This window comes from Melanotaenia boesemani, chromosome 10 (assembly GCF_017639745.1).
Source record: "Melanotaenia boesemani isolate fMelBoe1 chromosome 10, fMelBoe1.pri, whole genome shotgun sequence".
NCBI classification, from domain to species: Eukaryota; Metazoa; Chordata; class Actinopteri; order Atheriniformes; family Melanotaeniidae; genus Melanotaenia; species Melanotaenia boesemani.
Window position 1 is genome coordinate 36571564 of NC_055691.1, and position 22324 is coordinate 36593887.

Sequence of the window (22324 nt, forward strand, 5' to 3'; positions counted from 1 at the left end):
CGTCTACTTTAGCAGACTTCTCTGGTTTTTTATGTTATTAATTTTATGAGTTGTCTTCTATCTTTAGCAATAATCGAAAGTCAGTTAAGCACCAACGTCAATAAAAATTGCCCTCCTCTACATTATTAAGCAGTTATACTTTAATGACAGCAACAGAAAACATAATTATCCTAATATAATGGAAAAAAAGTCGGTAAATAAATAAAAGACGGTTAGATGCATTTTTCTGCACAGGTCTCTACATTTTTTCTGCATCTCTTTTAAAGCCTTTTAAAACACAACTCTGTGAGACCTGTGTGAAGACAAAAAAAAGGGATAGGGGGGTTCGGTGTTGCGTCTGGCCTATACAGAGGTAATGAAGTGAATTGCGTCAGTGGCTCTTGCGGGGCAGGCTAGAAATGCGCCAGGCAGATGAAAGTAAAGGCGCACTTTGGGGAGAGAGGAAAAAAAGTTCTCAGCAAGGAGAGGCAGGACTACTCACGCGGAGCTCCTGCAGTCTCACTTTTTTATGCCTCTAAAACATTTTCTCTGTCATCTTTTTTTGCATTTTTGCTCTGCGACACCGCTTTTACGTTTCCGAGGGACAAATCTTACTTTTTGACTTAAGCGAAAGCCGCAGCCATGGAGCTGCTCTGCTTCGAAATGGACACCAACATACGAGCTCGTCCCGACCCGAACCTCCTGGATGACAGAGTCCTGCAGAGATTGTTGACTATAGAGGAGAGGTTTCTACCTCAATATTCATATTTCAAAGGTGTCCAGAAAGATATTCAGCCGTTTATGAGGAGGATGGTAGCGACCTGGATGTTAGAGGTAAAAAAAAAACAAAACAGCGAATGACAAGTTATTTCCGTGCTCGACTTAAAGCCACCCGTTCTGTTGCTTCAACCTATTGATCATTCTTGTTAAGTTTTCAACAGTTTTCATGTTGTATTGATGTTTTTGTGGTTGCTAATTCCAAATATTTGCCAAATGTGTCGTTAACTGCGTTTTCTTTTCGTTTTTAAGTCCGATGAAAAGACTCCGTTTATGAATCTGAGAGCTGTTATATCAGTGACGCCGGATGATTTCTTTTGTGTTCCTCATACAGTGTGTGTACGAGTTGCCTGTTGACTTTTTTAATGTTATTATTTTAGATAGCCTGAATTTTTCCTTGCACACGTATGCACGCCCCAATGCGGTGCGGCGTCGCGCTGGAATCGCCATGTTGGCTTATACAGGAGCAGTTGTGCTTATAAGAGCAGATTTATTGTGTTATAAACGCAATAACAGCAGTTAAGACCTATCGGCATTGATAGAAGAGGGTCTCGGGTGTCCAACGAAAGTAAATTTGATCACAAGAAAGATTTCAAATGTTCTAGGTTTCTATTTGAAACGTCGGAAGGGAGAGGGCCTTAGCTGTGCTTATGTCTTCCTCCCGTCGCAGTGCCTCACTCCGGAATTATGTTCAGTTTTTGACACCTCGTAGGATATTTGTGCTCATCGTATGTCTGCAAACAAACCTGAGCCTCTCAGCTTTATTTTGATGTAAATATTGTCAGGGTCAGACACACTGGAGATTTTTTATTAATTTTTGAAATAATTATATCTCATCGGCGGTGGCGCACCTCAGACCAGCCGCTCTCCACTTGCCTCCAATTTTGGCATTTTATTCATATTTATTCTTTATAGTTTTGGACCAGAATTGTCGGATATCATGTGGAAGACACAAATAAACATTATGATCTAAAAAGAACCAGTGTAGGTAATTTATTCATATTTTTAATTATTTTATGAAAATATGACGAATGAAGAAAAAGCGTGTTTCCGTGTGCTGCGCTGTCGGGGTGTTTTTTTTTTTTGTTTTTTTTTTAGGCTCGGCTGATTGTGCTTGAATTCATTTCTTAGTGATTGAACTGGAGAAATGGGACTCTGTTGACACTATGCATATGAGACTTATTTAATTTTTGTCAAATAATCGATTATAAATGTTTGATGTCGCTAACGAATTTAGTTTTGCGCAAATTCTTGGCCGGGCCCCAAGTATGTGTGTCATTGAATTTATATGTGCTCTTTACGTAATTAGTCTTTTGTTTCGTTACATCATGAACGTTTAATATGTATTAAAAGTTCAGAAAATGAGTCATGTGACTGCAGCGCCCAGCAAATGACCATCGCTGTTGCTTTGTCTGCTGTCTCTTTATTCAGGTTTGTGAGGAGCAGAAGTGCGAGGAAGAAGTTTTTCCCCTGGCCATGAACTACTTAGACAGATTTTTAGCAGTGGTACCCACCAAAAAGTGTAACCTACAGCTGCTGGGAGCAGTCTGCATGTTTCTTGCATCCAAATTGAAAGAGACTCGTCCATTAACTGCAGAGAAGCTTTGCATCTACACAGATAACTCCATTAGACCGCAAGAGCTGCTGGTAAGCAACAGTTGGTTCAACTTGTTAGACATAATATGCTGTAGCACCTCTAAGGACTCATGCTTAAAGACAAATGAATCTTTTTATTTATTTTGTTTTTGTTTTGTTTGTTGTGTTTTTCTGCTTCTTGTGTGCTGTATAACATGTTAGGAAATCATTGGTCTTATCACATGTTTAAGTTTTGTATTTAAAAAAAAAATCAAAACATGACAAGTTAAACATGGAAGTTATTCTTATTTCACAAAATCTCTGCTTTGAAATGTATCGTCATTAAAGGTGCATAAAATCAAAATCCCTGCAGTGGATTGTTCCTCAAGGGCTCTCTCCACTGTACAAGACCCTCAAACTTTACAGTATCCTCCGAGGCTGTGTAATGGTCTCCATCGCCATCTAGTGGCAAATATTTGCACAGAGCAATGAGGTCAGCTGAACTCAAGCCATAGCTCTGGCTGTGTTCCTGTCAGCCAGACAGGGAGACAGAGAAATTCAAGTTTGCCTTTTACAGTTTAGCTTTCATCCTAAAATAACCCGATGCTCACATTTATGATAAGTGCTTCACTATTTCTGACTCTCACACATATCTGTAGAGCATGGTTGCAGATTATAAAAAAATACCCATATAGGTGTCAATGCTAGGATGACTTCGTCAGTTTGGAGTGAAAAATGTCGTTTTTTTGTGTTCAGCTTATTTGATAAGGTCTGTTTGGCCTGATAATACAACAGGGCAAACCAATTAATTAGTTCAGTTTCACATCAGAAAAGTATTTCCACATTGCTCTGTGGTGCTACATAAACATTCCTCAGTAAACAACAGCCAATCCCACCCATGTTGTGAAAGAGGCCACATATTATGATTCAGACATGGCTTATAGACCCGCTGTGCTGCCTGAGTGGCGGCTCTACCCACCCAGTTGGTTGCCACGGTATATTGGTTTTTGTTGGTTTCTGATCATTTTCTGGAATGTTTTTCTCTCCGTGAATATGTTGACAGTTTTAATTACCTTTTCTTCAAAGAAGATCATTGGTGAGATGCTCTGAAGAAGTTCTTTTTAAATACAATGTGCATGTCGAGGGTGTGAGAATGCAGGAGAGGCTGCAGACTCACACTAAACTGAGTCTGTTGGACCTTTACAGTATGTTCAGAGTGAAGACAAAGCCCTCAGTCCTTGAACCAGTTTTGTTGAGGCCTCTTCTCAGTGTTTCTGTATAAGGCAGGATTTTGGCCGAGATGCAGATACAGGAAACAGAGATCAGCTGCTCAAGACATGTGATCTTTTTTTCTTTTTTTTGTCCTCATCTTTGGTAACAATTTCTTGTAAAGAGAACCGCAATCTCTTGCAAAGAAGGTGTGACCAAAAGGAAGGCGGAAGCAGAAGGAAGTGGGTGCCTGCCTTCTTGCCACTCTGTCAGCACAGTGTCTGTGTTGCAAGGTTTGTCACAGCCTTTGGCTTCATCATAGATTCAGACCAGGAGTTAGCCAAGGTGCAAAGGAATAGTTAAGTCATCAACAACTCACTGCGGGGCATTAAGATTTGCATATGTCCTACATAACAGCTTTAATATTTAATTAAATATTTCCCCACTGGTTTAATGTTTCTGGTGACAAAAATTCCAACACTTTGACCAGAAAATTATAGGCTGCTGGGAGAGTCGGAGGCAGCCATGTTGAATTGTCTCATGACTTGAGTCCATGTGGTCTTTCTCTCTAAAAGGGAAAATGAGGAGCATCTGTAGTCTCAGTCACAAGGCTGCAGTGCGGAACCAACTCAATTTTTTTCTTTTTTTCCCAAATTAGTCACAAACTCTTCCATTAATCATCTCCTCCATTAGGAAGTGAAAGTAACAATATGTTCTAGGACGCCGCTCTTTATACACCTACACTATCCCACCCTCATTTTACAGTCCTTCATGAAGACTAGACTGAGTCAAACATGGCATGGATTAAGATGATTTGTGAAGTTGGGGGGAGCTTGATTCTGGTCGACATGTCGAGCAGCTGCGTGAGGTTTCTGTCTCTCTACATTAAGGAGAATAATCTGCCACAGTATGTGATGTTTAAAATGAGAGATTGGTCTTAGGGATTCAATACGTTTTAAGTTTTTTAGAGATTTACTGCTAATCCTCCTGCATGAAAGCAGGTTTTCACTCTACGCTCACACAGTGGAACCTCTGGTCAGTCGCTTTAGGAAAATCCCCAGACGCCAGACGGACAGACAGGAGGGAGACAGTGTTGTGAAGTCACCTGGGTTGGTGGCGCTGCTGGTGTTTGAGCTCTAGGCACATTTGCGCAGAGACTAACCTAACAGCAATAAAGCTTAACCTCCACATGTTCATCAGCGTGCAATGTCAGGGCCTTATCCACACATTTTAAGACAAAGTGCAAAAGTAAAGTGCAGTGTTGCAGCATTTTGTAATCGTCATTGTAAAAATGTAGTTGTGCTTTGCATTAGTGACTCTTTTTTGTTTTGTTTTGTTTTGTTTTGTTTTTTTTTTATTCACTTGCTGTCTTTTCTCTCCTTCTTCAGGAATGGGAACTTGTGGTTTTGGGAAAGTTGAAGTGGAACTTGGCAGCAGTAACACCGAACGATTTCATCGAACACATTGTTAGGAGGCTGCCGCTGCCCGAGGATAAGCTGGCACTTATACGGAAACACGTCCAGACCTTCATCGCCCTCTGTGCCACAGGTAGGACACAATGAGTTATATAGAGAAGTGCTGTAAAAGATGTCCATACAGGATGCAATGGACATTTTATTTATTTATTTTTTTTTCTTCATTTTTGATGTTGTGACACTGATCATGAATAAGCTGCCAAGTCAAACCATGTGATAATGGCTTGCATCAACATACTTTCTCGTGTTTCAGAATATCTTTATCTGCACATTCTTCTCTCTCAGCACCATATCAAAGCCCTCTCCTTTCAGAAACATGCGTCAACAACTCTGTGCAGAGGTGCGCTGCGGGCCAGTCATGGCTAGCCGTGATTTTAGTGAAATCCATTACTTCTGATGGGAAACTTTTCTTCGTTATAAAAACATGCATCATGAAAAACATTCTAGCATTAGACTCTTAGGCTCAATATCCATCATCTTGTCTTCTTTCAGGCTGGCATGTGGTCATACTTTAGAGACATATCAGTGGCTTTCAGAGCATCCAGTAACACTTCAAAGCAGATTTAGCCTCATTGAAGGGCATTCCCATGTTGCACACCGTCGACAAGAGGAATGGACAGGGGTGGAGGCAGACAGACCATTGTCTTTGTCTTATTGTCTTTCTGCTTTTGAGGTGAGCTGTTCTCTCAAGATCAAACATGCAGCTAGTAATGGGAGGGACTGGGAGCCTTTAACGTGAAATAAAGAGATTGTGAGGTGGAGAGGATGCAGGAGGGACCAAGGGAGTTTGGGAAAGCCAGAAGAGCATATTGTTTTTGAACTGCCAATTCTAAGGCATGTCATGTTTTCATATCTCTTTCCCCTGCCGCCCTTCTTCTCTCACCTCTCCCCTCCTAACTTCACACGCCTCCCCGCCCTACAGCTGGAAGACATGATAGCTTTCCCATGTTGAGATTCCTGGTAGGGCACATTGGCGTCACCTCCAGCTCCACGTTCAAAGTGGACAGGCGTGATAAGCAGGGAGTACCTGCACCAGTTTTACAAATCCGTTAGGATTTCATTTGACAGTTCTGTGTCTGAAGCAACATTTAATGCTTCCTCCTTTGCCTGTTCTCCACCTTTCCTGCAAGTTTCATAAAATTCACTCTTGTAATTTTTGCATTATCTCGCACAAAGATGAACAAAAAGGGCAGCTTTATTTTCTGAAGGGCAGGACTGCTGACTGACCCCCTTGGAAACAACTCTTCGTGCAGTCATCGTTTAGAAGAGTTTGCATAGTTACATGAAAAGATACGAGGGAGTTGACAAGTATTTCCACCATTAAGATGCTGATTGTGCAATGGATATGATAGTGAGAAAAGCTTGCAGTAGATGTTGGTGTTTGCAAAGTTAGAAAAGATGATATGCTTTTTTTTTTGCTCTTTGCTCTTTGTGTCTCAATTTCCTCTATTTTTCTCTTTCCGTCTCACCCCGAATCTCTCACCCCTTATTTTGTGCCAGCGGATTCATGTGTGGAATGACAGCATGTCAGTGATCAGACCTATTCCCAAAGCAACATTGTGAAAGACTCTGCTTGCACTTTGTCCTTAATTGCTTCAATGAGACGGTGGAAGTAAATTTACGAGCCTATCAGGAGAAGGAAACTCTGGAGATAGCTCTGGATCAGCAACATGTTGTTTATCTGTGTAGACTTGTATCCTGGCAAACAGAAAGTGAAGGCAAAATAGAGAAAGAGAGTGCATGAGTGAGTCAACAATTTGGTGCATCTGAAGATCTCTGGGAATTCAAAACTCCATCTGTGGGATGTTCCCAGCCATAAATCTCTGGGTTATCTTGGTGAGAATACTCCTTGAGGCATCCTCTAAGGTAAAGACAGAGCACTAAGAGATGTCTCAGGAGTATTTATTTTTCTGAGACAATTGATGACATCATCGCCTATGGCATCCCTATTTCATATATTCCCATTCAGCTCACCAGTTAAACCCACTGCTGCCATCTATTCCCTCAAAGAAAACATGCATATAAACCATCAGCTTTCTGTTTTCAAGGGAACCAGCAAGAGAAGTGGAGAATAAGGCCTCTCCTTCCTAATGGGTCCTCTCTTTTGATGAAATAGTTCCGTTCAGGACACTCGGTGGGATTTTGTCAGGTGGCGCTGGTTGGCTCTGTATTAATTAATAACATTGGTTGGCCCATTCAGGACTATGCAAATTGGCTCAGCTAGAGACTGGGAGAAAGGAGACAAAAGGCCTGGCCCTTACATTTCATATGCAGAACCATGTGAGGGTCAGCGCTGCAGGGCCACTTGATAGGAAACACCAGCATTTCCCCCAGGCATGCCGCCAGATAATAGGCCAGAAACAAGCTCATTAAGGGAGATTATGGACCTCCATTCCTGCACACAGACACCAAGCACTCAGAGCTTCCTCTTCTATTCTTATTCAATTGATTTAAAGTGGGAGAATGGATGGGGTGCATGGGGCAGACAGATGCACCCCAACCTGTCTGGTTGGGTTATTGAGCTCAGTCTTCTTGCCATATTGGCAGGGATTATAGTGTATTAAACTCAGGATCCAACAGCCCCCCAGTAATGGTATGCATGGAATGGTGACAATGGTCATAGAAGTTGATCAAAAGGAAACTCTGGATCATGGCCAACAGCGCTGACCAAAAAAAAAGAGTCAGTTGTGTTGAAGGACATAATGAAGATTTTGCTACAAGTTGGGATCTAAATAATGAGTAATTTCACAAACTGATTACTTATTCTTTTTTTTTCTCCAAATAGTATTTGATCACTCATTTCTGGTATGTGGACATGTCTTTGAACTACATGACAAATAACTTGATCATTAACTTGTTAGTTTCCCTTTGAGAAACTAATGATTCACCAGCTAACAAACATAAGAGAAGCCAATGCTTCATGGAAAGGCTCACTTCTTCCCTCTTGTCTTGAAATTTTGTCATTTTTTTCTGTAAATAAAATACTTCAAAATTGTAGCCAAGCTTTAAATGTATGGGGTCTATGAAGAATTAGCTATTGCAGTTTTCTGTTTAGCTTTTTATATGACTTTTAACCCATAAAAAAATATCCATGGCACCAAATCTATCCAGATTTAGACTGATTTTTTTTATTGTCCCACACAGGTCCTCAAGCTGTATGGCTCAAATTCTGGGGGTGAATACATCCATGTGTAGCTACATAACAGTGACCCCCCCAGATATTATCCTTCTTTAGTGTTTTTGATTCAGAGGCAGGAATGCACCTTGTAGCTTCCTCTCCAAGTGGCTGCTACATGGAGAATCCCCTCCAGGTTCAGCTCAGAATTCAAGAGAAGGATGATTCATCTCATATGTGGTCAATGAAAAAAAGGTCTTTACTGGTGTTTGTTTACATAAAACCCTCTTCATGTTTGATGAGTCAGAACCCCAACCAATTAGTCACCACCTCCAACAAATTATCATTTCTCCACACGCTTCACCGATTCGTGTCCGGCCTGGCTGCAGTGGCAGCAGATAAAGCCCAAAAATGTGGCGTGTAGGGTGAATCATCTAATGGCATGTCCTGTCCCCCTCCCCCTTCACCTCACTGGTAGATTCAGCACCACATTATAAATATTTTTGCCAACTGAGTCACACCAGGAATACAGATTTTTACAGTTAAACCAACCAAGAGCTTTAGAAATCGTGCTCTTTTTATGCACGTATGTTTACATTGGAGGTCAATTTAACCACAAAGACTAACATTTGTGATTTTAAGTAAATGTTAGTGTTTACTAGCTTGACCCGAACAATCGTTTCCTCAGTCTTTGTCTTTTTAAATGAAGTTGATTATGAGGAAATCTCACTGAGATTGGGAGGACTTTTCCAATAGAGTAGATTATAAAAGATTAATCAGATAATAGTGCCTCAAACCATTTTTTGCCATGTTTTATATGTGTTTAGTGATGCACTGTAAGTACAAGAGTTGTGTGAAAGTTTGAACTAAAATAAATATGAATATTGTCTGTCAGGAAGTCTATCAAGCAACATGTAATTAGTGATGAAGCGTAAAGCACTCCACTAAACAAGATTAATGAGGAAGTGGCATAACAGTACCTCAGCAATTAACTTAAGGCCTTAAATTAGACTGTATAAAAGATGTATGGATTTAAAAGGACAAATAGCCTTTAATTCTGCAGATAGACTGACGGGCATGTGGATGTTTAGCCGCTGCTTTCATCCAAAGCTGAACCATGACTGTGTCTCAGTCAGGCAAAAATGCAGTAACCAGTTTGGGTTTGTCTTCCAAACTGGAGTCAGAGTGTGAACTATTCTCCCTCCCACCCTCCAAATCTGTATGCTCCTCAATGACATTACCACCACCTCAAGGCTGCAGCTGTAGCTGAGATGATGGTGAATGGCAGACGAAAGCTGTTGCAGGACACTACAATTAAGTAGGAATTCTGCTTTCTGCAAAAGAGCTGAAATAACTGACTCTGACTTTGTTTTCTCCTTTGTGGAGCAAGAAGCAGTAGAATATAACATGTTTGCATTCTCAAGTTATTTTTTCTTAAATGAGTTAATCTTCCCTTCCCACATGTGGAAGACAAGGCCAGCCTCCCAAATCCAGTTGGGAGGTTGTTGTTGTTTGTTTGACTGAAGGAGCTTACAGCAGGCAGGTCGTCTGGACTGGAGCTCTCCACAGGACTTGTTTTGACTACCAGTCTGTGTTGCATTAGTGGTGAAGCATGCTGTCATGCCAATCCCAAAATTATGTTTGTTTTTAACCTTAATCAGTCAACGGCTCCTGGTTCCTCGTAATGCTACCCCTTTAATAAACAAGGTCAATACGTGCAGTATAGAATACAAGACCCTGATTTACAGCATTGGAAAGAGAAGGTGAAAAGGAGAGTATGGACTTCTTTTTCTTTCCTCTTTTGGCTGTTGTTCAACTTTCCAAGTTTAATTAATTTACAATTTTAATGTGTGCACTGTGCATCGTAGCCACCCAGAAGGAGTGGACCTTGCATGGCAGCAGACTGTATGACCAGAGCCCTGGGGATGAAGTTTCATGGGTAGAAACATGGAGAAATGGAGACAAGGGGGCAAAGGGAGGAGAAAGGACCATTGAAGGTGGTGTGAGGCGCTCGGGCCAGGCCAGCCAGTCAGTCGCTGCTCACAGGAGCTTTCCATCGCAGGCGTCCCCACTCAGCTACCTACACTGTTTATCCTCAGCATGAATATCAATGAGGGGCTCCTAAAATACAGCCATTCTTCCCCCCGCATGCAGCAGCCACCAGGCCGAAGTGTCAGCCCGCATCGGCTGCACGCGCATGTCCTTGTTCTGCCACAGACCTGTCTTGTCTTGACTGTGAAAAATCAGCTTGCTGCCCACTGCCCACCACTCAGCTTTCACACAAAACTGCATCTGTGCTCTGTGTGTGTGTGTGTGTAAACATGTGTGTGTGCTGGTTTTTTTCCATCTTAAAGCATGCAGACATTGTTGTATTGTTTCATGGGAGCATCTCTAAAGTGTCTAAAGTGGCCTTACCTATCAGCCTGAGCTCACTACGCACTTACAGTAAACCTGCGTATGCCTTTGTACTCTTACTCCTCCATAGAAAGTTGAGGTCTTAAAGCAGTGATGTAATGCAGGGGGATTTGTGTGCCCTTTCCTCTTGGCTCGAGGTAGCCTTTAATAAATCGCCACTTGGCAGAAGCCCAGCAGCTAACACAGGGGTGTATAATAAGTTCATTTATTTGTCAACACTGAGCTCACAAGATGCGAAAGCGCCTGGCTGTGCATGTTAAGAAGGCAGTGAGGGGCTGCCTTTGCAGTTATCAAAGGGCCTACCTCTTTGATTCCATAAATAAAAAAAAAAGCAGGAAGAAAAATCTCCAGAGCCATTGCACACGGTTTGCTTTGCAATTGAATATGGGAATATGTTAATGTGCAGGCTGTTTCAATGGCCCTGCTGCCCACTTCTCTAGCCCATAGGTGGCCCATGAACAGAGAAATGCTCGCAGGAAGAAGAGAGGGGGGTTTGATGGGAGGCAGGAGGTGAGGGTCACTGAAGGGCGACTCTTTTCTTCTTCCAAAACTTCACAAGGGTTTGGACATAGACTTGAGAGTGATGTGCAGCAGAGATGTCTACCCCGCACCCCCTCTCAGTACACCCACCACCTTTCCCTCCTTTTCCCCTGTTGCCTTGTCATCACACCGTCCATCCCTCATTCTTCATCTTCCTTCCCCCTGTTGACCCCCCGCACTCCGTGTCCAGCCGCTGTCTTTGTCCAACCTGTCTTGCTGAATTGGTATCAGCAGAGAGGGGATGGATGCTGTGTCTCTCAATTGGGTGAAATGAGGTGATGACTCTGGACAATGGAGTCACACTCTTCTGCCTTTCCTCTCGCGGGCCGGCCACTCTATTAATATGCTAAGAGATAGGGGGGCCGCCAATGCAAACCGCTGCCTGTTGTAGCAACAAAGACCGGGACATGTGTGCCATTCACTGGCCCTTCTAAACAGGCCATGTGTTATCCAAAAAGAAAGGTAGAAGTTGAGCAAGACATAAAGAGAGAATAGAGAAAGTAGTGTTTATGTGTGTGTGTTTGCAGCGAGAAAAAACCCTCCCTCCCTCGCTCTGTCTGTCTGTCTGTCTCACTGTATGCCAGTTGCCTTGCCTTTTCGGGCTTCTGGCCCGTTCACAAGCTGTCTCATTTGCATTATGAATGACAGTGAGGGGAGCTAACAAGGTTATTGGTCTTTGAGACGCACGCCTGTGACCACACGTGGAAAAAGGACCTACAGCAGTGCACATTGGCAAAGGCACTGAGCCTCTTTATTCCTCCTTTTCCAAGCGCTATGGGGCTTTTTTCAGCGAGCACACGATTTACTCAGGAGATGGAAGAAAAGAGGCCGGGCTGGGGAATGGGGGACTGGATTGGGGAGCGGGTGAGGGTGGTTGCTTTTCAGCTCCTTTACAAGCCAAGTGAACCCTCATTATCCAGGCCCCTGGTCATTAGTGAGCGCTGCGTTCAGACCCAGTGCAATAGAAGGGGTATTTATTAGCTGACTGCTAGATTACCAAATCATATTGTTTTGGTGCAAGAAGCACTATATATGCACTCTTTTTGTGAATTAAGTCAATTTTATAAACTGCACCAGGTGAATAAAGAATGCAGCAGTAAGTGGTTAACCATTTTATCTCCTCCTGGAAAGTAAGCACTTCTTAAGATTATTTAAAAACTAAAAACACGCAAGTTCTGTTTAACACAACTGATATTTAGTCTCTTATCAGATTTCAGATTTGCCATGTACCCTCCCTCCATGATTGCCACAGGAAGTGTGGGGGCAGCGATCTGCGGCCTACAGCTGAATTCAGCCGATCAGTCACAGTGGGGTGACAGTTTGACAGACCTGCTGGCCAAAATCACCAACACAGAAGTGGTGAGTTTCTGCTACACTTTTTTGTCACATTTAAAACACTTACACGCTTACAACATTTCTTCTTCTTCTTCTTCTGCAACGATAAGTCCATTAAGATTTTAAAAGCTGAATCAGAGTGTGGTCCTGTTTGTCAAGCAACAACAGGTTTAACAAAAAGGGAGGTACTTGTCATTTGGAATTGTAAGGAGGATTTCTGAGTAATATTTGGATTTAATGAGTAAATGTATCTCTGCAGACAACAGACAACATTTATTTATGAACAACTGTTGCAGTAAATATGGTATCAACCCGAATAAGCTACTGCTTTACAAACAGTTTAGATCGCCACTGAAATGCCACATAAATGCGATCTTATTACCACTGGAAATCATCAGCATGCTATTTACATTGGTTTCCATGCACTGGACTTAAAGGTACCAGAACAAGTTTCTTTTCACCATCAATCTTCTTTGGTTTTTGAGGGTCCAGTCATGTAAAGGATCTTATAAATCAAGCCAGGTTGAGAACAAATGCTGTATGCTTTGTCGCTGACAGGCTGTTGTGTGGCTGTCTGGGTAGAGTGAATGCTGCAGAGGTGGGTGAGTTGAGTCCAAACACGGGCAGGGCCCCTGCTGACTCTGAGATGCCTGGCTTTCATCATGCAGATGGTAAAGGGCTTCAGCTTGCTGTAGCACACTGCAAGGGGTGGGCAGTGCCGTTGAAGGCACAGAGAATGACACTGTGAGATGAGAAGTGAAGTTATTCTTTATTAGTCTTTGCTGGGAATTAGCTGTCTGAATTTGGCCCATGTAAACTCAGGAGCAGCGTGCAGCCACAGAGCAACACTCAGGGACCAGCTCCAGTTCTGAAGCCACTGGCTTGGCAGGAGTACTTGTAATACCAAACATGATGAAAAAGGCTTTTGGTTAGTAACAGCAGACTTAATACAAACATTTGAGTTAATGTGTACACAGTGCATAGGGAGCAGAACAGCAGGCACAACACTGATCCCAAGCATCCGCCCTGGTATGTTAAATACTGTCCCAAAAGGAGGCGAAGCGAGAGGAGGAGGTGGTGGAAGAAAGTTGTTGAAGTGTGAAAAGGACACTGAGGGGGTGTCATGCCTCCCTTGTGACAATCAACCCTCTCTCATCTCCTCCTATGGTCCATAATGCATCACTGCTGGAAAGCATGGCTCCCTCTGGTGCGAGCTGTGTGAAGTCTCGCTCAGCAGTTGAGGAAAAACAAATAGCCAGCCTCAGCTGCACAGGGCCTCAGTGTGTTTAGGTTGCAGGGTCTAAGACTTGGGGGGAATTGCGTTGCTCTGTGTCTGTGATCAACTTCCTTGCATTCCTGGATTCAGACAAGCCATAGCTTGCAGTAAACACTGCAGGCAAAGTGTAGGGCATCCTTCCTAATTCAACATATATGAATAACTTTACTGCTTAGAAGCCAAACAAAACTTAACACAGAGGCTTAAAAAGCACAGGCTGACAACAGATACTCAGTTAGCGGTGTCTTCTACACTTTTCTTACTATTTAGGCTTCTGTACAAACAAAAAAATGAAATAATAATACTGTGACACTTTTAACACTTAACCTGCCTTGTTTTCCAAAGCTCCACCACTTGATGAGTACATTTGATGCACTGTCGACCTCAGGATTGACTGCATTCGTTGCTGTGGGGGCATGAGTCCCAGTCTAAATGTGTACACCACATACTGTATTTGATTCTTGGCCTGCAGTGTAGAGAGTCGGCAAGATGGCAGAACAGCATCTCAGCCAAAGAGTCGGGCAAAATATGAAGGCATAGCAAGTCTCACCAACCTCTGCAGCTGCTGCTGCCAACAGCATCATGGCCAACGCCACCCCCCTGGCATCTGTGCTATCCAGAAGCTGTGGTTTTCCAGTGGAAATGTGATAGGGCCAAGTCACCATCTTGGGTCACTGGAAGAATGTGTTGCCTCACACACACACACACACACACACACACACACACACACACACACACACACACACACACACCTGGTGTGGCCATGAGGGGCACTGTGCTGGGGAGAACAGACAGGGCTTCATGTTACAATGTGCAGAGAAAACATGAAATATGTGTGAATGTGTTTACTTTAGTGATTAGTGATATTTGCAACTCTCACAGTTTATGACTAAAAGAGCTTGTTGACTGAAGTGTGATGTTTCTGTTTGTTCTCACTTGATTAAAACAGGATATAGAGGTTAAAGAAGAGCAAGGGTTTAAGACCGCCACTTCCTAGATTTTATTGCTTTGACACTTGTTTTCTTTCAGCCTCTTATTCATCTTTTTCTCCAGACAGGGGGTCAGACACTAAGACACCGGAAACACATGTACCCATTTTTCCCTTTGTTCCTTTTTCCCTCTCCTTCTCTCACCATGGCTCTTATTTAACAGTAATTAATTTCAGCCAAACAACAAAGATGAATTTATGTAGAAAGATGGTGGCTTAGCACGGCTTGTGGCATCCCCGCTTGTAGTGTTTCGGCAAGCAGGCCAAAGAAAGAGAAAGGTTGCATTTTCTCTTCTGACTTGTGGAAATTCTAGTTATGTGGTGACTTTTTATTTCCAGTGTCAGCCTTCTGATATTTAGTTTTAAGATTCCCTGTGCTCTATAGTTTGTGTCTGCCTGTGTGTTTGTTTCAGCTGTCTGACCACCAAGTCCTCCCAGAGTTCCTAACACTGTCTTGTGTGGTACAGTCAGCAGTTAGAACACATTCCATGGCTTCACACATTTCTTCCTTTTGGTTTTGTCTGTCTGCACAACTTCCCCCTGCTGCGAGTGTCGCAAAGGCCGCTCAGGGATAATGTGCATGCCTTGATTTGTCAGAAAGGCACGCTGGTGCAGTATGATGCATGTTTGAGCACTCAGATGGGCCTCTAATGATGAAGTAGGATTTGAGGTGGTCACGTGTGTTCTGGATGCAAACTGGGATGTATTAGCATGCCTCCCATCAGTGCTGTTGGCCCTCATATTGTCCTTACACCCTTCTGAAAACAGAACTGGTGTTTCCAGTAGTCACACATTGAAGTCATTAAAGGTTCTTGAATAAAACCCACGGGGCTTGGCATGGGATCCGAACGGAGACTGGGGGAGAATGTCTTTTAAGAAGTGAAGGCATGCATTCTTGTGGTGAGACACAGGCAGTTCCTTTACATGTTCTGTGCTTTACTTAACTTTCTCATAGGATTTGAGATTTTATGACCAATGGGGCTCATGTTGGTGGGAAGATTTCGTTTGTGTGTGTTAGAGTGCACCTCCTCGTGTTAGCAGCTAACTTCTTTAGACAATAACAGAGAGATGCTGGTCAGGTTTCCTCCACGCTGGGGAAAATGTTTTCCTTAAGTCATGGAGCCCAGATCTGTCCAACCTCTTCTACATGAGTTTTGTCCTTGTGAGCTTAAAAACAAAGCTGAGCTACTTCTAGAGTCAGGAAGGACAGATTTATTTTTACTCTAGCCATGTAATGTCATGGATTTCCTAACTTTTGTTGTTTCTCTCAGTAACTAAGTCCCAAGGCTGCCCATATGTGCAGAATCTCAACAATTAATTACTGTTTAAAGCTGGATTTAACTTAGCTTCTTTTTAACAGTACATGTCTCATCCTGTAATGTATCATGCCTGTTGCCCTTTAACACTGACCTCTGTCACTCTTCCCCGTTCATCTCCCAGAAGCTTTTCTTATGTGCATGAAGGGCTCAGTGCTCAGTTCATCGAGGCCCAGCAGCACCAGAGGCTATAACGCAGGCTCAAACTGTGGCCCATCAGGTTTAGATTAGCTGTAAATTTCTAAAGAATGTTTCTCTGCTCCACAAGTGCTACACTTTCACCCATCTCTCAAAGCCATGATCCCCACAGATGCTTGGTGCTTTAAGGCAGGGGTCATGCATGTGCATGCATGTCTAGAGCTGAGAGAAGGGCACCGAGCTTCACTTGTATTATTTTTTAGCATTTCACCACCAGAGAGCAGCATTTAGCCGAGTCCTGACAGGATCTTTCACATGTCTGCTCTGTTGCAGGGTCCTCTTACCACTGAAGCTCATTAATGACTATCATCACTGTTCCTCTCTTTAAAAAAGTTTGACCTTTCTCTGACACTCATGCTAACAAGCTTTTCAGGCCTCTTCTACCTTAACCCCCCCACCCACACACACACACTCTAGAGAGCCGTCTTCTTCTCCTGCTCTACCCTTCATCAGAGTACGGATATGAGGCCTCAGTGCTGTCGAGGGCCTCGTGTCCCAGGTGGATTCTCGGATTGCTACAGTGGCCTTTGATGGTGAAAGCCGAGGCGGCCAGGTCTCAGATGGATCCCCTGCAGGCAGGCAGGCACACAGACTGGCTCTCGTTAAAAAAGCACCACCTTTGTGTTCCCACAGGAGGTGGATGTAATTAACATAGCTTTAATACTACCTGTGTTTTCAGCTGCCGTTGTCAAGGGTACTTCTGTTTGGGTTTTGTGTGTGTTTGGGAATGGCTGAGCTGGAGAGATGGGGGAGGCAGAATCATGCATGCCCCGGGTGTGTGCACATGGGGACTATGGGGGTGGTATTCAGTGCACAACCCCGGTGGGCTGATGTAATGCTAAGGTCTGGCTCGTGTCTGTGCTCGGTTTTTGGTGTAAGTGGTCATCGTTGGCCGACGCTGCCAAGGGACCCCTCTCGTTCACTGAGAACCATCTTCAGACGTATTTGTTCTATTATTTTGCTGAGCAGATTTGTGGTTTATTAAAGGATGATATTCTCATAAATATTCACTTAGGCATTGTCCTTTGAAAGTGCAACCAAATTTCTCAACTGATATGAACATTTTAATGGAGGGAAAATCTTTCAAAACTTCTTTATATTCATTGTTTATCATACAGCAACTCATTTAGAATAAAAATACAAAATGTTTGTTCATGTTTTGAGGGAAAATGAGAGGTTAAATGGCTCTCCTAAACAAGTTGCTTCTCCTTTTGCATTACAGGATGTTCTCAAAGAGTGCCAGGAGCAGATCGAGCGCGTGTTGGAGAGCAGCCTACGCGAAGGACGGCAGCAGCAACAGCAACAGCAGCAGACTCAGAGAGGTCCCAGCGGAAAAGGCCTGGACGAGCTGGATCAGTCCTCCACCCCAACAGACGTCCGCGATGTTAACTTGTGAACCACCGGAGGGCATTTGCCCCGGATTTACAGAGAAAAAGAAAGAAAAGAAAAAACATCATGAAAAAACTTCAATCTTCTTAAAAGCAGAAAAAAAGAACAAAAGAACAAAAATGTTAAAAACACAAGAAACGTACAATGCTTGCTAGGTTTTGTAGATGATCTGATCTTAAAGTAAAAAAACAAAGAAAAAACAAAAGCACCTGCACATAAAATATATTTTCTATAATGTTCTGGTCTAAAAGCAACAAATTTAATAAGTTGAAGCTCTGTGGTGCCTTGGATAAACAGAAGGGAAGCCAATCACATTTGCATTCTGCCTTTGATTGTATAGTATGGTCTTTAAGTTATATTTTAACCAGAGCTTGATTATGTGGCTGTTATGGTTGAAGTTGTGGAAACCATTCAGAGACTGCATACACAGGGGCTTACATTTCTTCTTCTCTGTTTAGTTTTCTATGAGTATTATCACCTTACATTTGTTACTGGTGTAAGAAAGCGCATGTTCCAGCTCCCCGGCTGTCAGACATCCACATGTGTAATGAGGATGAGGCAGAGGAAGCCCACAGAACTTAGTGCTAAAGTTTTGTGGGTCCCATTTCCAGGCAACAGCTGGGATGATAATAATTATTAGTAGTAGGAGTAATTGCTATTATTATCATTGGACATATTTTGGAACTGAGTGGTAGATCAATAAGCTCCTTTTTGTCAGGCTGCTTGTATGTGTCAGTTTGTGGATGCAGCGTGCAAGCATGTATGTTTTGTGCATGGTTGCATTCATGTGCGTGTCTGTAGGAGGTGTGTGATAAATAGTCTGTGTGTGTGGTGTGAATGTTACATGTGGTCCTGTAGCTACATTAGCAGCGTGCATTCTGTGGTGTGAGGCACTTGAGTGAAGTCGTAGACTTATAATTCTATGTTAAATGACAGCAGGTTAAGTTGAGGCTGTGTTTGTCCATCCGTGTAACAGGGCATCTATGCTGTGTCACTGCCTTCATGCATTAATGGTGAATCGTGGTTCACTGCTGGCCAACAGTAAACAGTGTGGACTGTGAATGAGATGGAAGATATGGGCAAAGGGACTTTGCTTTAGAGCCTCATAAGGCTGTTTCATGTTAGAACCAGAGATGATATGAGGTATCTTACTGCCACTGTGATGATGAAATATCACAGATGGCTTTGTTCTACCTACATTCTTCATCTTGTAATGATGTGATCTTTCCTCATCTGTGAAAGGCTGCTTTGAGTCTGTGCAGAGGAATAAAGACTTCTCACATGTGCAGCAGGCATGGTGCATGTGAAAACATGCCAGGACAGTGTTTTGCAGAAAGTTTTTTGTTGTTATCTATGTTTCCAAGTTGGAACTCCACTGCGTTTTTTAGCAGGGAGGGAGGAGAGTGAGATGTGGAGAGATTTAGAAAGATGTCACTGTGGCAGGATGGAGAGGATTTCAGTGTTGCAGGAGCATGCTGCTGTTCAGGAGATGTGGATGATGTTCAGCCGTTGGCTGGAAAATGCTGAACAAAAAGACACCCAAAAGCCTCACAGTGAAACTTTGATGTCTGCATGTTGGGGTGGAATCATCTTTAATTTCTTCTGACGGATGTCTACTTTTGAAGAAATGTTCTGCGTTTCCATTTACATAGAAATGATATGAGGAACTAAGACTGTACGCTGCCAGATCGTGCAAGGATCAACTTATTGTGTTTGGGGTGGGGGTGGGTACATGGTTAGAGGATGAAAATATTACTGTCAATGCATCTGGAGTCCCACATAGGGTTGTTTTCAGCTTCCCTATATGATTTCAATGGCAAAGCACTTTGAGAACATGCTCCCCAGGAGATGAGTAAAATGAAATGCGTAGGGTGGGGATTGGAGGTGAATGGATATTTTATTCCTTTTTTTCCTCATTAGCCTTTTTCTTTGGTTTACTTTGTAGGGCTGGTTTCCCAAACATCAGACATACCATGGCCAAGCACAACTCAAGTTTAAAAGGCTTTCCACAACTTACAATAAAAGGACATTCCTATTAAAAATACATTCCTGCTCAAGCAAATTACAAGTCAGTGGAGGAGAATTTGAACAAATGACATAAAATCACTATGAATCAGAAAACGCCATGACAGAGTTTGGTCCACGTTTTCTTTTCCACCGCCAAGAAATGAAATATTTTTTACTTGAATTTTTTTTCCTCTTTTTATTTATCTGCATCACAGCCACAGAGAGCCACACGGCAGCAATGAGCTACGAGACAGGTGGTTGGAACATCCAGTATTTGCACATGTTCTTCAAAGGGCAATGATGTTAACAACGTTGAGACGACCGCACAGCCGTTATTAAAAACAGCGAATGGTCAGTTTGTCTGTGGTGCTGGCTCGCGTAGGTCTGATTCAGGCCGACTTGTCTGTCAGTGAACACATCTGTCCCCTGTGAGCATTGCTGCTTTAAATAAATGGCAAAGGGGCGCATCAGAAAAGGCAGACATGAGCACAAAAGGCAGGTTTTTTTCGTTTGTGTTATCTTTTGATCGGACACGTGGCTTTGCAACATCAAGGTGTCTTTGAATTAATGTTTCATGATAATATGTGACTTTGCTGATCGTGTGTTTATCAGTCTGAGGGGGGAATGTGGGGATCGGGTGTCTTTCAGTGAAACTGAAAAATTCAATGACGCATTTGCCAAAACATCCCCAGTCAGAATATCTGGAGTGACCCCGTCATTTTGCCTGTTTGCCTGACGTAAGCTCTCTCCCAAACTAAACGGTTGTGATTTTTCTTTCCTGCAATTTGTTGCATGTGTTTTATATTGACACACTTCAGTTTGTGTATGATATATGTTTTTTGGGGTGACCAGATCCGCAAAAGGGTTTTTCTAAGATTTAGAGATACTGTATTCCAAAGTGAAGAGAGGGCAGAGGAGGAGGTGTGAAGACATCAACAAAAAAGTGTCAATATTTTATTGTCTTTTTGCGCTGCTAAAAGCTATGAATTTGTTTCATTTATACAAAAAAATAACATTACCTAGTCGTGATGTGTCACTTGTGTGCTGCTATTTTATAAACATTTGTATTATAATATAATTATTTTACTGCTTAAGAGATACTTCCAGAAAACAAAGTAGATGGTGATAGAAGAACATGAAATGAGTATTCGACTGGAAATGTTCTTTGTACAGTTAGATAGCATGTTTCATTTCCTCTTTTTATGTTTTTTTTTTGTTTGTTTGTTTGTTTTTGTTTTTTTTTTATTTTGTTTTTTTTCTGTTGGTTTTTTTGTTTGTTTGTTTGTTTGTTTGTTTTTTTGCTGTCCTCCTTCTGTCACATTCTGCATCAGTGGTATTTCCCATACCTCAGGATTTACTGGACTTAAATAAAACACAGATTCATTGCCTTATACCTCTGCAGTGAGGAAACCTGGAACAGAGGAGGAAAAAGAGGGGAAACAACGACAGATTAGCATTTTTCTGGATGATTCCCACTGATTTACTTGCTCAGTGACATTGGAAAGAGGAACAATGCAAGGCTTCCACTTGGACCTCAGCTATAATGAAGGAGGAGGGAGGGCAGAATTAATTGTGTAATTGCAATGTTTTTCTTTGAGCAGATAGTTAAAGTATGTTCGTTTCTGTTTGTGCTGGTGCTACACCTGACTTGCTAAGTGTTCGAGAGGGAAAAACAACATTCCTGCGATGGCCAAAGGACAGTTCTTGCTTGTTACAGCCATGATCATGCTGAATGTCAGTAAATATGGATTCTGTATGTGAGAAAGATGTGTTTTAATCTAAAGCATTGTGTTTGTGCACCACTGGAACTGCCACACCTGTCACATCCAGTCATAAATATTCTGATATCTGGACGTTTGAATGGTGCAGATTTCCCTTTGGCTCCCTCCCTCCTTCCACTGTAACTCATATTGTGTACCTCAGATGTCTGTTGCACAACCTCTGTTCAATAAACTTCTGCTTTAAAGGGTGTGACACCACATCAGCCCAGTCTTTCCCACGACTTTCTTCCTTTTCAGCTGCCTGATCGTCTCATGATCAATAGATCAGATTGGATGCATGAAGTTAATTCAACTGTTCAGCCTGAATTTCTAACTCTTCCAAGCAGATGTGTACACACCAGAAAAAGTGGTATTAGGTACTGATTATTTTCTTCTTATGTTTATCTTTTTTAATCTAGAATATCTGCAACTTGTCCTCTGAGACATTAACTAAACTGTCCGCTTTAATGAGGACTTTCTCAAATTCCGTGTCTGTTAAAGGTTTTTTACAACTCAAAGACCAAATCTTGCATAGATCTTCCCGTGTTGTCCGTGTCTCCTTAGATATTGTGGATCCACAAAGCCTTCAGCTATCAGAAGATGGTGGAAAAGCCTTTTAGTTGTTTATAATTCTGCACTTTCCATCACCTTTAAACTTTACAGAAGTCTGGTTGCAAAAGTTTGAATACCCTTTTAAACCTGACGATGCATTCAGATGAAGGCAGTCAGAGCAGCGTCCTGCAGATTATTAGTTATTTGCTCCTGTTGTCGCTTCAAATGACTGGCTGACTCCTAACTGATCAACAGTTCCTGTGGGATTATTTCTTCAGCTACAAAAGCATCACCATGAGTTTTCAAATCTTAAGAATTCTCATGTTTGAAAGGAATTGTTCAGAGAATTGGTACAAATGAATAAGCAAGGTGTTGCAGTACAGCGAGGATCATTAACAGCAGGTGGAGAAAATATGAT

The 22324-nt window shown here is 42.4% G+C and overlaps 1 protein-coding gene across 1 annotated transcript; it reads left to right on the forward strand.

The window, feature by feature from the left end:
* The first annotated feature begins 399 nt into the window (after positions 1-399).
* On the forward strand, positions 400-21573 carry ccnd2a (cyclin D2, a). Its single transcript, XM_041997826.1, has 5 exons — positions 400-813; positions 2188-2403; positions 4929-5088; positions 12296-12444; positions 17421-21573. The coding sequence occupies exons 1-5, from the start codon at positions 622-624 to the stop codon at positions 17592-17594; spliced, it is 891 nt and encodes a 296-aa protein (XP_041853760.1). The 5' UTR covers positions 400-621; the 3' UTR covers positions 17595-21573.
* The last annotated feature ends 751 nt before the right edge of the window (positions 21574-22324 follow it).